General features: G+C 46.5%; 2 protein-coding genes and 1 pseudogene across 13 annotated transcripts in view; 2 read left to right on the top strand and 1 right to left on the bottom strand.

The window, feature by feature from the left end:
- Positions 1 to 5418, top strand: part of DCTN1 (dynactin subunit 1) — a 31028-nt gene extending 25610 nt beyond the window's left edge. For 5 of the 9 annotated variants that reach the window (XM_029937632.1, XM_029937630.1, XM_029937629.1 and 2 more), the window contains 10 exons: positions 6 to 137; positions 359 to 484; positions 734 to 876; positions 1163 to 1329; positions 2703 to 2717; positions 2930 to 3063; positions 3178 to 3382; positions 3855 to 3934; positions 4445 to 4534; positions 4932 to 5418. In XM_029937632.1, coding sequence (XP_029793492.1) covers positions 6 to 137; positions 359 to 484; positions 734 to 876; positions 1163 to 1329; positions 2703 to 2717; positions 2930 to 3063; positions 3178 to 3382; positions 3855 to 3934; positions 4445 to 4534; positions 4932 to 5069 — 1230 coding nt within the window. In that variant the 3' untranslated portion in view covers positions 5070 to 5418. The remainder of the gene's footprint in view (positions 1 to 5; positions 138 to 358; positions 485 to 733; positions 877 to 1162; positions 1330 to 2702; positions 2718 to 2929; positions 3064 to 3177; positions 3383 to 3854; positions 3935 to 4444; positions 4535 to 4931) is intronic. The other 4 variants (XM_029937631.1, XM_029937633.1, XM_029937627.1 and 1 more) reach the window with 3 other exon arrangements.
- A 7488-nt stretch (positions 5419 to 12906) lies between these two features.
- The window catches only part of SLC4A5 (solute carrier family 4 member 5), a 114261-nt gene continuing 110678 nt past the window's right edge, over positions 12907 to 16489 (top strand). For all 4 annotated transcript variants that reach the window (XR_003907902.1, XM_029937624.1, XM_029937622.1 and 1 more), the window contains exon 1: positions 12907 to 12968. The gene's annotated coding sequence lies outside the window, so the exon portion shown is untranslated. The remainder of the gene's footprint in view (positions 12969 to 16489) is intronic.
- Positions 13333 to 16317, bottom strand: LOC115290677 (annotated as a pseudogene).

Here is a 16489-nt window from a genome sequence, read left to right as displayed (position 1 = left end):
TATAGATCTACGGGACCCCCTCCAGCAGCCCCTATGAATGTCTGCGCCAGTCGAGCAACATCCTCATCAGTACCATGAACAAATTGGCCACGGCCATGCAGGAGGGAGAGTATGATGCAGAGCGGCCCCCCAGCAAGGTGAGTGGGGAGCTCTGTGGAGGGGCTTCAGGGGCCCAGAGGAGTAGGACTTGGCAGAGCTGCCGCTCATTGTGGAAGGACTGGGAGGCGGGAGCACGGAATCTGGAAAACACCGCCCTGCTTAGAAGGCAAGGTTTTCCCCATGTGCAGGCCTCTCTGGAATGAGCATGTTGGTGACCTCCTCTCACTACCCCTGCCTTCTGCTCTCACTTGACCCCTAGCCTCCCCCAGTTGAGCTGCGGGCTGCAGCCCTTCGTGCGGAGATCACTGATGCTGAAGGTCTGGGCTTGAAGCTTGAAGATAGAGAGACGGTTATCAAGGAGTTGAAGAAGTCACTCAAAATCAAGGTGAGAGTGTAGGGTAGGCTCAGGAGATGGGAGTGGGGGGGCAGGAAATATGCTGAGGTACAGGGCAGCACTGAGTGTTGGGTATCTCCCAGGGCTGAGACTGGTTGAGGGGAAAAGTGGTGCCTGTGATCAGGGTGGGGAACAGCCCTTAGGAGCTTTCTAGCTCATGCTGTGTCCCAGGTCCCTGGGGGCCCTGGGAGGATGTAAAGGAGGGTGTAAGGAAACAGGACACTCTCTGCCCTTCACCAGGGGGAGGAGCTAAGTGAAGCCAACGTGCGGCTAAGCCTCCTGGAGAAGAAGCTGGACAGTGCTGCCAAGGATGCAGACGAGCGCATTGAGAAAGTCCAGACTCGCCTGGAGGAGACTCAGGCACTGCTGCGGAAGAAGGAGAAGTCAGGAACCTTCCTGGGGCCCCTGCTTATTCCACCCCTCCATCCTGCCAGCCAGTCTCCCTCCTAACCCATCCCCCTACCCAGGCCCTCTCAGAGTGAGACTCTCCCCAGGGTAACAAATGCCATCTTCCTTCCCCACTGCCAACCCCACTGTGTCACCCCAGTCAGATCATGTACTGCTCCTGGCTCCTCACCAGCAGGGCTCCTCTGAGGACCTGTCAGGACTGAGAAATGGGGATGGGCTCTGGGGAAGGGGCATTGCCCAAGCCTAGATTCTTTTTCACAGAGAGTTTGAGGAGACAATGGATGCACTCCAAGCTGACATTGACCAGCTAGAGGCAGAGAAGGCAGAGCTAAAGCAGCGGCTGAACAGCCAGTCGAAGCGCACGATTGAGGGTCTCCGGGGGCCCCCTCCCTCGGGTATTGCTACCCTGGTCTCTGGCATTGCTGGTGGTGAGTGCACTGGGACAGGCACTATTGGCCCAGAGGAGACTGAATGCTCTCCGACCTGTGCTTTGCCTCAGTTTGACTCCTACCCCCTCTTACTGGACGTTCAGCCAGGAATGTGTTCACCTAGTTTCACTCTGGCAGTTTTTCAGCAATTTTTTACTTTTCCTGAAGATATGTGCAGGGTCCCCCCGATCAAGGTGGGACATTACCAACTTGTCAGTGGAGCTCAGAATTACTATAATAGTTAGCTTCTAGTATGTGTCCCTTTTGGATCTCCAGACTGACCTTTCTGTCCCAGCCCTGTATCCCAGAGGGTCGTCAGCCTGCAGCAGATTAGGCTAACTCTGCTGCTGTATGCAGCCATGCCTGATTCCTGCAATTGATTGCTCCTCTGCTTGCACTTCATATCCCCCCCCTACTGAATGCACGTGACTTTACCCTATGGTGTGGTTGTCTCTCCCGTTGCTGACTTCTCTCCCTCTTGGGGCTTGCGTCCTGATCTCTGCCTGGTCTCCAGTGTGGTCAGGTCTCCTTACCTGGAGTTTTTCTCGTTATTGGGCCCAGGCTCCCCAGTCTTCCTGGATCAAGGAGGTAGTTACTGCCATGTTAGTTCTTACCTACTCTATAGTTTTTCACTTTCTTACCTCCAGAAGACAGACTCCTTGCCCTAAAAGTCCCCAGGATCTCTAGAGCTCCCCTGCCATGCCTGTCTTGTCACCTGGCCCTGCCTAGTGTCTTGCTCTCATCAAAGGTGCCTCTTGATCTTGGGAGGTGACCAAGCACCTTGTTGACTTTGGACTCCTGTGGTACAGTGGGCTCCTGTTCTTTGGGGAAGGGGTCTCCAAAAGTTATGATGTTGTACTGTTTTAGCATAGGCTTTTTAAACAGATACCGGTTTGGACTTATAAAATTTCCCACCAAAAAAAGAGTGTCTTTTGTCTCAGAACAGTGGGGAGCCCAAGGAGTGGGAATGTGGCTGCATCTTTAACTTGAGCTTTGCTGCTATGGGACGCTCAGGGTGCAGACATCTCAGGGACTCAGGAGCATCCCCTCTGCCCTGCTTGGAGATGGAATATGAGACAGGGAGGCTGGAACGCCTCACGCCCCAAGTACCTTCTACAGCACACACCCCCACTGCCACTCTTCCTTATGCTCTGCACCCCGTGTCACGGCCTCATTCCCCTTCCTTATCTTTCCTTCACATGTATTTGCTCGTCCCCCAGATGCAGAGGGCAGAGGCAGGGTCTTGTTAGAGGAGGAGTAATTAGGAAAGGGCTTTCCTGTAGGTCATGACCAGGATTCCTCTGGGGTGACCCCAAATTGTCTAACTCCTCTCTCCTCTCTTCCTGCTCCCCCATGGGCTATCCTGAGCACAGAAGAACAGCAGCGAGGTAGAGACCCACCCTGGTAGCGGGTTACGAGGGCTGTGGGAACCCACTCTGGTGGGGGTTACCAGCCTGAGGGAGCAGCAGGATAAGGCACCTCCCTTGGGACCAACCAGGACTGGAGGTGGGAGTGGATAAGGAAAGAGACTGAGCGGAGATGGGGCCCATCTTCAGTCCTCTCCACTTGGAGCTGATGGCATTTGTCTTGGTACACACAGGAGGCGCCCCTGGGCAGGCTCCAGGGTCTATGCCAGGCCCTGGGCTGGTGAAGGATTCGCCCTTGCTGCTGCAGCAGATCTCTGCCATGAGGCTGCACATCTCCCAGCTCCAGCATGAGAACAGCATCCTCAAGGTCAGGTGGTCACAGGGAGGACTGGGGTGCAGGTGGAGCCCACCTGCCCCATTGATGATAGAAGGCAGGGCCTTCTGTCACTTCTCACTGTCATTCCTCTTCTTCCCTTCACAGGGAGCTCAGATGAAGGCGTCCTTAGCTGCCCTGCCCCCACTGCATGTGGCAAAGCTCTCACCCCATGAGGGCCCTGACAGTGAGCTAACAGCTGGAGCGCTGTATCGTAAGACCAGCCAGCTGTTGGAGACGTTGAATCAACTGAGCACGCATACCCACGTAGTAGATATCACTCGTACCAGCCCTGGTATGGAGCCACCAACCTGTGAGATTAATAATGTAACCCCTTTGCCCCAGCGATGTAATCCCTACCCAGGCAGCTGCCATACCATAGAGGCTTTTCCTGGCATTGCTTTTTTTTTTTTTTTTTTTAAATATTTTATTTTATTTTTGACACAGGGAGAGACAGAGCATGAGAGGGGGAGGGGCAGAGAGAGAAGGAGACACAGAACTGGAAGCAGGCTCCAGGCTCTGAGCTAGCTGTCAGCACAGAGCCTGATGCGGGGCTCGAACCCACGAACGTGAGATCTGACCTGAGCTGAAGTCGGAGGCTTAACCGACTGAGCCACTCAGGCACCCCCTGGCATTGCTTTTTGACCCCAGTGTTCAGTTTGTTTGATTCACCCATTATGTACCTGCTCGATGAGAGGGTCTAGTATCTGTACTTCCTAACTCTTAACCCAGTACAGCTTCCTGCTTGGGCCTTGGTGGGCCTCACTACCCTTCCCTCCCCACAGCTGCCAAGAGCCCATCGACCCAGCTCCTGGAACAAGTGGCTCAGCTCAAGTCCTTAAGTGACACCATCGAGAAACTCAAGGTTAGCTCAGACCCTGCCCTTCCTCTAGAGAGTTTGCTTCATAGTGTTCCCTGGTGGAGTCCTTAGCACATTAATTTCCATAGTCAGTCCCATAGTTCCTCTGAGCCTATCCCTGTGCTAGGTGGTGGAGGGTGAGGTGGGGTTCCTGCCTCGGAAGCTCACTGTCCTTGGTACAGACAGAAGACAGATCCTTATCAACAAAATGGGTTGAGCTAGGATCATCTTTAGAGTGTGTGTTTTGGGTGCAGCTTCTTCAGTGCTGAGATCATCATGGGGTAGAATGGTTAGGGATGGCTTCCCTGGGGCTGTAAAATATGAGTTGGGCCTTAAAGGATAAATATCTGTAAAGTAAGGATGTTGGGTGAGGATGGGATTGGAGGTGAGAGCAAAAGTATGATGACAGAGAGGACCAGGTCCCTGCCCCCTGACACTTGGGTCCCTGTGAAGCCAGGGAGATACTGGGCTAGCCTGTGGGGTCCCCTAAATGAACCCTTGTTCTATCCTTGCCAGGATGAGGTCCTTAAGGAAACTGTATCTCAGCGCCCTGGAGCCATGGTCCCCACTGACTTTGCCACCTTCCCTTCGTCAGCCTTCCTCAGGGTAAGAGGGAATATCGAGGGGAGGACAGGCAGTATTGAGGGCTCAGGTGGGTCCTTCCCCTCCCCTCCAGAATATGAAGAGGCCTTTGGGGTCTCGGGTCCAACAACTGCACATCCTGAATTACCTGGCTAAGTCCTACTTATAAATGACTCAAGAGTGCTTGCAGTGCTTCCAGAAATTCAGTATTTTAGCAGTTAAACATCTGTGGCTTTTGACACCAAGAGAGGCTCAAAACTCCCTTGTCAGACTATGTACTCCAATTCTGATTTAGAATATGTGGTCACCATAGTCTAGGATTGTCAAAGCCTATCTCGCAGGGACTGCCTTAGTCTCTGTGCTCAGAGGCCCTGTCAGTGGCACACACCTCAGGTGACTTCTTCCCCTTGCCAACTCCCAGGCCAAGGAGGAGCAACAGGACGACACCGTCTACATGGGCAAAGTGACCTTCTCGTGCGCAGCTGGCCTTGGACAGCGACACCGGCTAGTGCTGACCCAGGAGCAGCTGCACCAGCTTCATGGTCGCCTCATCTCCTAAGTGCTCCTTCTCCTCTCCCAGCCCCACCCCCTTCCCCATCCACTTTTACCCTCAGCCCTCCTGGTGCCACTCTGCCTGATGCACAGCCACCTCAGTTAGTCCCCATTGTAGAGCCGTGTGTGTACAGCTGTTCCTGCCCTACTCAGCTTCATTTCCACCTGCCCTTCTACTTGGGTTCCCCGTTTTCCATTCCCTGGCCTCTGCCAGAATTTGCTGTTCAGCTGCTCCCTCCTTCCTGAGGGGCCTCAGGGCATGTGGGGGGTAGGCTGAGACCCCACCACCAAAGGTTCAGTGAGGTCCCCCTGATAGAGGACTTCACCCCTTGATTAAAGCAACTTCTGCTTCAGTGCTTTCTGTGTGTTGTTGGGAGTGGGACTTGGGCCTTTCAGCGCAAGTGGGAGTGGAGGAGAAGGGATGCTAAGGAGGCTTTGACTGTGCCAAATTTGAGAGACCAGTAGAATGTCCATGTGCAATAAGTTACTGTGAACAAAGGGAAAGGGCTAGGCCAAGGGCTTGGCACCTAAGTTCATTGTCAGTTAGGGGAGTCAGGACTTAGGCTCAGCCATTCTACCTCCATGTGTCTCTCAACCAGTTCTGCTGATGGCAGAGGGACCTTTCCAGATGCAAAGTGGGGCATGCTATTCCTTGCTTTAAATCCTGAAATGGTTCTTCCAACTAAAATTTAAAATTTAGATAAAACCCTGAAACAGTTTCTCTAAGTATCTAGAGTATAAAATTTGAATTCACTAGAATAGCACACCTACTAGAATAGGCCATCTATGATTTGGGTCCTGCCCATCTCTGCAGCCTCTTGTGGGGCTACTTGTCCACATGTACCTTGTGGTCTAGTCTTAGTGAGTCCTTGCCCTTTCTTTGCCACTCTGTGCTCTCTCAGGCTCCTTTCCAGAATGCTAGCCCTCTCTTGCCCTCCGCTCCACCTCCCTGCCCCCACCCTGCATCAGCTGACATCCTGTTCATTTATTAAGACTGCTCTGGCGTTGCCACCTTAGGAAATCTCCAATTCCTGTGGCCTGTAAGGTGCTCCTCTTCTGAATAGAGAATATGAACATTTTTTTCCAGGTGCGCTTGGATTTAGTTGCTTTGTTGCTTGGCAAGGTTTCTAACCTTTGGTGTACTTTATGAACCACAGCATGGGAAGAATGATACCTTACCGGGTTGCTGTGAAGGCTAAATGAGATAATGCATGCAGGCTTCCAGCACCATGCCTGGTGCATGGCAGGCTTTCTTCTGTTCCCCAGTACACACACCTCCAACACTGCTTTATGTCAGGAAGCATCTCTTTCCATTGTAATCATTAGCTAACCCATATGTCACTCACTTTAGACAGACTAAGAGTTCCATCGGGATGTCTTTTATTTCTGCATCCCTCCAAACAGGAGAAGAGCACATGTTTGGGGAAGAGAACTGTGAGTTTCATTTTGAAAATGAGTTTGAGGTGTTCTGAGAATGGTCTGGTGCAGATAGCCATTAGCAGTAGGAGCCAGTTGGGTCTGGAGCTTAGGGAGGTCTAGGTTGGAGATTTCAGGTCGGGGAAAGAGCTGTGTCCGTGGTGGTTGGAGATTTGGATGAGGCATAGTGTCTCAGTTCAGGTTCTTCAGAAAACCGAGCCAGAGGCAAAGCTGAAGTGCTAGTGCTATGGCAGCCACAATCCCAAAGCCCTGGGATGGAGGGAGAGGAGGCAGGGAAGGAGAAGAAATGAGGTGTGTTTTCATGAGTCGGCCACTGCCACTGCTCACAGAGGTACAGCTAGCCCCTTGCCTGTGTGTGCCGTCTCCGAATAGACTTGAGAAACACCGTGCCCAGCTGGAATGTTCCATTGGGGTTGATGGAGGGTTGGAGAGCAGATTCACCTGCTCTTCCTTCTGTCTTCTTTCATTGCTCCAAGTTTTTCATCCCTCACTTCCTGCTGGGACTTGGCATTACTTGGCCACCAGGAAAGCCGGATCCCATGCCCTGCAGCCATCCAAGTCCTGAAATAGTGAAGTAAGCAGAAAGGCACTGGCCCAAAGGACTTGGTCAAGGCAGAACAAGCAACTGAAGGCCTGGAAATTAGTTGAGGCTGCAAGTCACCTGAAGAGAGTGTCCAGGGCAGGGGGAGACAAGAGCCCGGGGCAGTCTTGAGTGTTGCAGAGCTTGCAGTGGAGCCCAAGGGAGCATCCATTGGAGAGAGGTCCCCAGAGGAAGGAGGAGGTAGTCAGTAGGCTCTAGCACAGCTCAGAAGTCCTGTGGCCTGCATTCTGGAAAGTAGCACCTGACTCTCAGATGCCTGGTGAGCTGACCAGAGCAGTGTCAGTGGGATAGAGGAAGCAGAAACTGGGGCGTGGTGGACAGAAAGGGGAGAGAGCACCATGAGTGCACTGTGTCCCAGTGTCCAATCGTGGAAACTGACTCAAGCATCACTGCCTATAGATGGTAATGAGCTGCTCATGGAGCCCAAGAGGTTTCTGGAAACTGGGATGTGATGATGGGATAGAGAAGCCTAGTAAGGCGCTCTGTACTAAGGTTGGAGCACAGCATGGGACCATCCTCCTTTGATCCATCCACTCAACTGCCAGTTGTGCCATGAGAACCAGGCAGACTGGCTGGTGATTGGCAGGAGCAGGGTATGAACAGTCTCAATTTTGTCAACTAGGAACCCCTCTCTTTTTGGGATTCTTGGGCAGATTCCCAGGGTCAACATCAATTTCCTAACATGGCAGCAGCTTTGTAAAGTAACAATTAGGCTCATCTCTCAGCTCTTCCTCTTATAAGCTGTGTGAATTTGGACAAGTTGCTTAAGCTCTTGTCTTCAGTTGCTGTATCTGTATGGAGGCTAATTGCACCTTCCTCAGGTGGTATTCCTTCCATAGGTACTCTCCAGGGGAAGATTAAATTAGATACCATGCTTGACACAGGTACTGTATAAAAAAGGATATTTGGGAGAGGTTGAAACTGAATTAATGAAATACAAGCAGCCATGTTCCTCAGACATACATTTATGACACAGATAATCATATTTTGGGTCCCCAGGGATACTCAGTCCTTGATGCTCAACTTTCGGCTTGTTTTCATGGTCTGTTACCATCTTATTTTGTACTGTCCAGGTACTGTTTCCTCCTACTCTTAGCAGGCAAAGACTGAGGGAGAGTCAAAGTTTGTGGCATTCTCCCTCCCACCCCAATGTGAGTTTGCTTGCTTAGTTCCCATTTTCTGTGCTACCCCACAGTGGGGAGCAGGGATAAAGGCATTACAGAGACTGGAGTCTCTGCTGGCTCATCCTAGGAAATGTGCAAGGCCCCAGAGCTGATTGTGCCCTAATTGGCCTTCGAGCTGAAAGTGAACCAAGAGCACTTGTGCTCCATAGCTTCAGGTGCCCAACTGGGGAAGCTTCATAGGATAGAATACCTTGACCACTGGCGAGTGGGCCCAGGTCACCTGGAGAACATGAGATCTGAGGGTGAGGGTTCCTCTGGCCTCACTGTGGGTATTAGGATCCATGTAGTTCTCTCGTCTATGTATATTGAGAAACCTGTCACTCATCCGGGCTTCTTTCATCTTTACCACATGTGCCAGCTGAAACAGGCACTGCCACTCCCAGGGATGGATGGCTGCTACTGCTGAGGTGCTCAAAGGGTGGCCTGGGACGTTTGGCCTCCATTCCTCTCCCGAAGCCTGGGGAGTTTGGGAGTGAGACCTGGACTCGTCTTCCTTAAATAACTGGTGTCAGAGTAAATATATGTCTGTCACTCTGTGTTTTGTTTTGTTACTTTTTATTATGGGAAATTTTAACATTGAAATGAAGAGAGTAGGGTATAATGAATCTCCATTTGCCTATGTATTTACGATTTCATGACCATTCTTATTTCCTCTATACCTCTTCACTCTTCTTCCCCCAACCCCCGAGGTTATTTTGAAGGAAACCCCAGGCATCATCTTATCATTTCATTTCAAAGTTTTTTTAGTAGCTCTAAAAGATAGTTCTCTTATGCCCCAAAACTATACTTCATCAAATATCCTGTGTTCAAATTTCCCTGATTATGTCATAAATGTTTTGTTTTACAGCATGTATATTTGGGTAAGGTTCAAGAGAGAGACAACACACTACAAATAGTTGTCTCTTGAGTCCCTTATTCTAAATTGCCATTATTGCACCAATATAACGTGCTTTATATGTATATATCTTAAACCTCATTTTTAATATATCAGCAATTTATATACATATTATCTTGAGAGTTCAAAGAACATAACATGGAGGAAGATTGAGAAATAGGTTCTCAGTCACTAATGATTGTGGAGAGTTTCTTTTTAGTGTTTTTTTTTTTTTTTTTTTTTTGAGAGAGAGAGTGAGCGAGTGTGTGAGTTGGGGAGGGGCAGAGAGAAAGAGAGGGACAGAGAGAATCCCAAGCAGGCTCTGCGCTGTAAGCATAGAGCCCAACAAGGGGCTCCATTTCACAAATCGCAAGTTCATGACCTAAGCCAAAATCAAAAACCAAATGCCCAACCGACCTAGCCACCTGGATGCCCCTGTTTTCTACTTAAAATGTTAACTTAAAGATGTCCTGCCATGGCTCTGCAAGCATAGATTGCTGGAGGGGAAGTACAATGAAAACAAAATGGACCCAAAGTTAGGAAGAGATAAAGAAGGGAAGTCAAGGGAGAATAGATATTGAAACTAAATATAAAGATTTCCTCCATTCAGATTGCAAGCCTCAGTTTTTACCTGGGCTGCTGGGGTGAAATACCACACACGGGGTGGCTTATCAACAGACAACAAACACTGATCTCACAGTTCCTCAGACTGGGGGTCTGAGATCAGGGGGCCGGCAGGGTGGGGTTCTGGAGAGGGTGCTCTTCTGGCTGCAGGCAGCTGGCTTCTCAGGTCCTCACACGGCAGAAAGTAAGTGAGCTCTCTGGCCTCTCAGAAGGGCACTAGTCCTGTTCCTGAGGCTCCACACTCATGATCTAATCACCCACAGACCCCCACACTCCAAACACCACCACATTAAGGATTAGATATCAGAAGGACACATTTAGTCCATAACAGCATCCAAATAAGTGCTAAGAAAAGAAATTATATCTTCTTATTTCTGCCTCAGATTGGCCATTAATTCACCAAATGGATCAGGCCCATTCACCTGAGAAGGAACACCTTCCTCACAGCACTGTACATGGAAAGGGGAGCAGAGGGAAGGAAAAGTGGTGGGCTAGCAACCTGCTTTTGAGGTTGTCTAGGTGTTGGGTACTAGAGCCTTCACTTTGGGAAGCCTGTTGGCTGGAGCTATGGCCCTTCAATTTTATAAATGATGCTGTACCACATTTCTACTGAAGAACTGCAAGATTCACCAAAAAATGTTTACAGAAAGGGACCAGACACCCAGGCAGCATGGCAATGTGGGTATTGATCATGAGCTAAGTGCTTTCAAACTCTCTGCTCCACAGCTGAGGTTAGAATTTCTAAACCCATGACTTTCGATTAAAGATGGGGGAAATACCAAGTGAAGCCTTGCTTCACGTGCAGCATCAGGATGGGGCTACAAGAAAACAAACACTCCCGTAGAACATAACTGAGAAGCCCCTTGAACTTCCTTCAACCAAGCCATACTTAACTGGCCGAAGATGTGCTTTTCAACCAATGGAAGAGGATAGTGGAGATGCCATTGACACAGCCTTTTACTGTAGGAAGGGACATGTGAACGCATGATGGAGCTGCAATCAGCACTGGATGCAGTGAAGAAAGGTACAAGACAGCGCCCTGGGAAGACCACTCTCCATCCCCATCCTTGCCCAAATTCTGGATTTATAAGCACTCAGGTCATTCTACCCACTTGAAGAGAATTGGCCTAGGGGAGAAGGAAATGCAAGGATTTTTTTGTCCCCTGAAATTGCTAAATAGGACTTCACAAAGAGGCAATTGAGGGTCTGAGATGACTGAAAGAAATTGAATTTAAAAAGTGGACAATTTATAGGCATTCAAGGCCACTTCTCCCTGGCCTGCTGAGCTGTTCACAGTAAGCCACAGGTATGTTAAGTCCCATTATTCCCGCCTTGATAGTGAGCAGGAGGTGGTAGATGCATAGCAAGGAACATAGCAAGTATGTCATCAAATGACATAAACCAGCTTGCAATGGTAAAGTGAAGAAAAAGACTGGTAGTTTTAGTACTGGGACAGAGAAGGGGTATCTAATTTACAGATTTGTGTTCCCAAAGTCATGAGTCATTTTTTTGTTTAATTTTTTTTCATATTTTATTCTTGGTATTAATAGATTAAGAAAGTAGAATTTTCCCAATTACTGATTCTTACTGTATCCTGAACTATAGGAAGTTGAGGAAATGGTTTCCATAGCCATATTTGATTTTAACAAGTACGTATTTCCACAATTAACAAGTGCTAATAAAATACTACCCCAAATGCTTATTTTGCCATCAGCTTTTTAAGCAATTCCATTCCAACTACTACTAAAAGCATGTATTTTAGAAGTTTTACTTTGATCCAGGAAAATGAGTTCACAACCTTACAAATATTATGTCTAAGCCCCAAAGCTTTTAAGTCAAAAATGCCTTCAAACACAAGCAATAATGTGAAATTTAGTTTCTCCCCAAAATCAATTGCTATCTAAAGAATATGGAAGGAAATTATCTTTTTTTTAATTTTGAAAGTTTATTTATTTTGAAAGAGAGAGAACATGGGTGTGAGTAAGGTGGGGGGGAAAGAGAGAGAGAGAGAGAGAGAGAGAGAGAGAGAGAGAGAGAGAGAGAGAGAGAGAGAGACACTATCCCAAGCAGGCTCCATGAACAACGCATTAGATGTTCAACCAACTGAGCCACCCAGGTATCCCTGATGGAAATTATCTTCTAGGACAGATAAACATTCTTACAAAAGATTATATTCCCATATCATCTTCTTCTTAAGAGAAACACAAACCAGTTCACTATCTTTTAAATTTTTATTTAAATTCCAGTTAGATATTAGTTGCAGGTGAACAATATAGTGATTCAACAGTTTACTATCCTTAATAACTGTTAGATTACTGTTGTCTAGAAACTTGAAAATACATGAAACACATATTTCAGGTATCACAGGGAAAAGGTGACATTTAGATTTCACATATAAATAGCTATAGTAGGGGTAGCTGGTTAAAGTTACATATTTATATATAATAATGTATTAAATAGTTATGGTAGGGGCTCAGTCAAGTATCTGATTTCAGCTCAGCTCATGATCTCAAGGTTTGTGAGTTCGAGCCCCACCTTGTGCTCTCTGCTGTCAGCACAGAGCCTGCTTCAGATCCTCTGTCCTTCCCCTGCTTGTGCTTTCTCTATCTCTATCAAAAATAAATCACTTAAAAAATAAAAGTAAATAGCTATAGTATAGCTTACAATGGCACAAAAACACCTAATATAAGTGCTATTTCATAATTTTGATAGTCAAAATCAGAAGGAACTGTGTGGTTTGCAAGATAGTTTAACTTTTGTGTGGTTATTAAAACCCAGTAAGTAATTAAAGTATGGTATTATCAAATCAGGCAATTAAAATCTCAAATATCACTCTGAATGTGAAGACATGAAAATTTTGTGTTTCTCCATCTTTCAATTACAAGGACCTTACTGTAGAAAATGTTCAGTTATTATATATGGTTTTCCCACAAGATAGTGAAGCTTCAGAAATTACAAAAAGTGTCAAGATCCATAGTAGTCTTCATCAAATTCTTTCCCAGCTTATTTCAATTCTTCATTCACAGTAATCATGAATAGCCTTAGCAAATTTCCCTGGGTCTTTACAAATCAAAAAGATGAAATCCTCAACTTGTACTTGACCTTGTCTTTCATTTGACATTACCTTGTGTGTCATTTCAGGATGGACTCCATGACAAGGTCTTCAAGAATACCAATGGTTTCAGTGTAAGTATTCTGATCATTCAGTGTGCCTTAACCAGCTGTTTAAGTGTCTGACTCTTGATTTTGGCTCTGGTCATGATCCCACAGTTTGTGAGATGGAGCCCCATATGGGGCATGGTGCTGGTAGTGTGGAACCTGCTTGGGATTCTTTCCCTCTCTCTGCCTCTCTCTCAACATAAATAAACATTAAACCAAACAAAGGTATTCTGATCATCCCCCAAACAAATGCATTATATATTGCAATTCTTTAGAAAAAATGTTTTCTGTACCTCCTCCATTTTCTTCATCAAAGATGGGGTTTTCTTTCCTATCTTCTCAAGGTCATTTTTATTCTTCAAGTCTGTTCTTGATGTTCTGCCAAGGCAATTCAGTCCTGGACTTAGCTGGATAGCTGTGGTGCCAGGTTTGGAACAGAGCTGCAAGCAGTGCCAAAGTCTCCCTAAGCCTCTTCTCAGAGACTGGAGCTGGTGTTATGACAGGAGTGGGAGAAGCCTGGGATATCTACGTCACTGCCTCCATGGTTAGATTTAGAATGGGTGGTGGGGGCAACATGACTGCTCACGGCAACCTCTGAGGATGGAGGGGGAAATAGTGACTTTGCCTCCAGGTAGGGCTGGGAGTAAACTTAGGCCCCCAATGCCCTGTAGTCCTGGGCTTAGAAACATATCATCTCTTGGTTGCAATGTTCCTATTACTCAACTTGATGAAATGTCCTTCCTTGAAGCCCAGATCCAATTGGGATGAATGTCCAGTTCTTGAGATTCTATGGACATCTTAGATACTTGCTTTACTGACCTGAAGTGATTTTGCAGAAGGATATTAAAGTCAAAGGCATCACCTTGATCTATGAGGTAAATGTCAATGAAAGCACTATGCCCAGTGTCGTCCCAGAACCAGATTACACAGTAGAAGCTAGAATTGTCCCTACCTCCTCATCAGTGGTAAGATATTGTTTTCTATTGGTGCTCAAGCAAGGAGCTCCTATGATATTCTATACTTGAGTTGATAGGCAACCTTCCATTTTGAAGTGATTTGAAAGTGCCCAGTCTAAGCTGTACCTACTGCTGGAGGCCCTGGGCAAAATCTGGAAATGTTGACATCCAGCTTCATACACAGGTCAAGTCTTGTATTTTGACTATGCTTCTATCTTGGCTCTGCTCTCCATGCCTGTTAAGTCTCTTTTAATCTCTAGGTTCTTTCTTTTTTAAGTTTATTTATTTATTTTGAGAGAGAGAAAGTGTGAGCGGGGTAGGGGCAGAGAGAGGGGGGGAGAATCTCAAGCAGGCTCTGTTGTGTGAGCACAGAGCCCGATGTGGTGCTCCAACTCATGAAACCATGAGATCATGACCTGAGCTGAAATCAAGAGTCAGATATTCAACTGACTGAGCTACCCAGGTGCCTCTCTAGGTTCTTTCTTACTTGCTTTTTCTGTATAATTTATTTGTCAAAGGAACTATTTCTCAGTCTGGATTTAAATATATCCTCATGGTGTTAATAGTTTACTCTGCCTTTCACATTTCCTATAATTGTTATCTTTACAGCTGTGATTCTCAAAGTGTGGTTCCCTGAGTACCAGTATGAGCACCACCTGGAAACTTGTAAGATCTATCCATTCCTATCCCGCCAGAGAGGCTGGCCATCAAAGCCAGCATCCCATGGCGGTGAGAGGCTTAGCATCCTATTCTCAAAGTCATCAATTGAAGAAAAAAGATCAAAACAACTGGGATAGGGAGGGGTAAAATATTGGATGAGGCAGTAGTTGGTCTCTTGATGGGATGGCATGCAGGTATTTCTAGGTTTCAATCAATGAAAAATTTAAAAACTTTTTTTTTGCATCATATAAAAACAAATGGAATGGTAGACTTATGGTTAAATAGTTAACTTAGTTGATTTAATATACTTTGTATAACTACTAAGGGTCCAAGTTTCACTGCGTTTTTTGGAGATGTGAGGGGACACTTTGATAGCCTCGGTGCTTAGACTATCAAATCTTGACACTTTCTAGATGACAAGGTAGCTCAGATATGGCAGATCCTCTCCTGGAGGTTTAGGTCACCTACATATTTAGCAGCCCAGGGCACCTGGTTTAGAAGACCCCTGATGGGGCCCTTTACCTGCAGCAATGGTTTGTCAGGTTTCTGTAGAGAGTTGAAAGCCAGGCCTGTTTTCCCTTCTAATCTTAGTGGAAAGGGTCAGCCCAGGACTGGCTGTTCTAGAAGACAATGAGAACCTATGCAAACAATTGAGCAAGGACCAATAAGTGACACTGAAGTTTTGTGAACTTGTGGAGTAAATACAGCTTGCCTAACAATTTATGAAATTGTGGAAATCAAGCTTTGTTTTCCAAAGTCTCAGTGGACAAAATCCAAGATAAATTACTTTAGACCCATATGGATACTCCTTTGTTTAAAAAATTCTGTAATTATTTGTTAACACTCATAGAACTGAATGCCAGAAAAGAATGAATTTTACTGTACATAAACTTTTAAAAATGGATTAAAAAAGAAAAAGAGCACATAGACACTTAACACAATGATAAAACACAAGTAGTTGACCACAACTTGTTAGAGTTTTCCTACATATTTACACAATGATATAGGAAATTCATTTTTCACTGGGAAAAAATCCTAACTATTTTGTAAAGTAGGTAGTTGGACTCCTGTTTTGTTTTGTTTTTTTAATGTAGTTTTGAGAGAGAGCATGATCCAGGGAGGGGCAGAGAGAGAGGGGGACAGAGGATTTGAAGCAGGCTCTGTGCTGACATCAGTGAGCCAGATGTAGAGCTTGAACTCATGAATGTGGGATTATGACCTGAGCCAAAGTTGAATGCTCAACTGACTGAGCCACTCAGGTGCCCCTGGGCTCCTGTTTTAAATGAAGACATGTTGTCTGAAAAAGAAACATCCCCCCCCTCCACTAGTCAGTGGGGGTACAGAGTGAGGAGGGGTGCAGAGACCGGAACTTATCTATTCTACTCTTGATGGACATCTGGGTTGCTTCAAAGTTTGAGAACCTACAAACTACGGTATATAAATATCCTTGTTTAGTTGTCCTGGTACACATGTACAAAGGTGAAATTGCTTGGTCATTTTGATGAGGGAGTGTAGGGCAAGCTGAAGGGCAAAATACAGGTTAACATCCCCCCACCCACCCCAGGAAGAATATGTGTGCTATTTCTGGGACACTCCTGGCTACCCAAAAACAAAGGAAGGTGGTTTAAGTGCTTGCCATGGTAATGTGGGAAACTAAGGCAAATAAAAAATTAAATTCCTTTACCTACAGCCAATTGACAGGTCCTTGAAACCTGCAGAGTGACCTCCCTGTAGGAGCTCAGCTGCCTCGAGGATAACATTTTGGCAGGGGCCAAAGAGAATCTTAGTTTAACATTATTTCAACTTTAAGGATCCTGTAAATCTACTTCCTTTATATCAACTGCCCCAAAATATATGCTGGCATTCATACTCCGAGCTTATGTCATCCTGATATACATATGAAAGGCCTCATGACTGAGGTTTTATTAAATG

This window comes from Suricata suricatta, chromosome 4 (assembly GCF_006229205.1).
Source record: "Suricata suricatta isolate VVHF042 chromosome 4, meerkat_22Aug2017_6uvM2_HiC, whole genome shotgun sequence".
Classification (NCBI taxonomy): domain Eukaryota; kingdom Metazoa; phylum Chordata; class Mammalia; order Carnivora; family Herpestidae; genus Suricata; species Suricata suricatta.
This window is presented reverse-complemented; position numbering and strand designations above follow the sequence as displayed.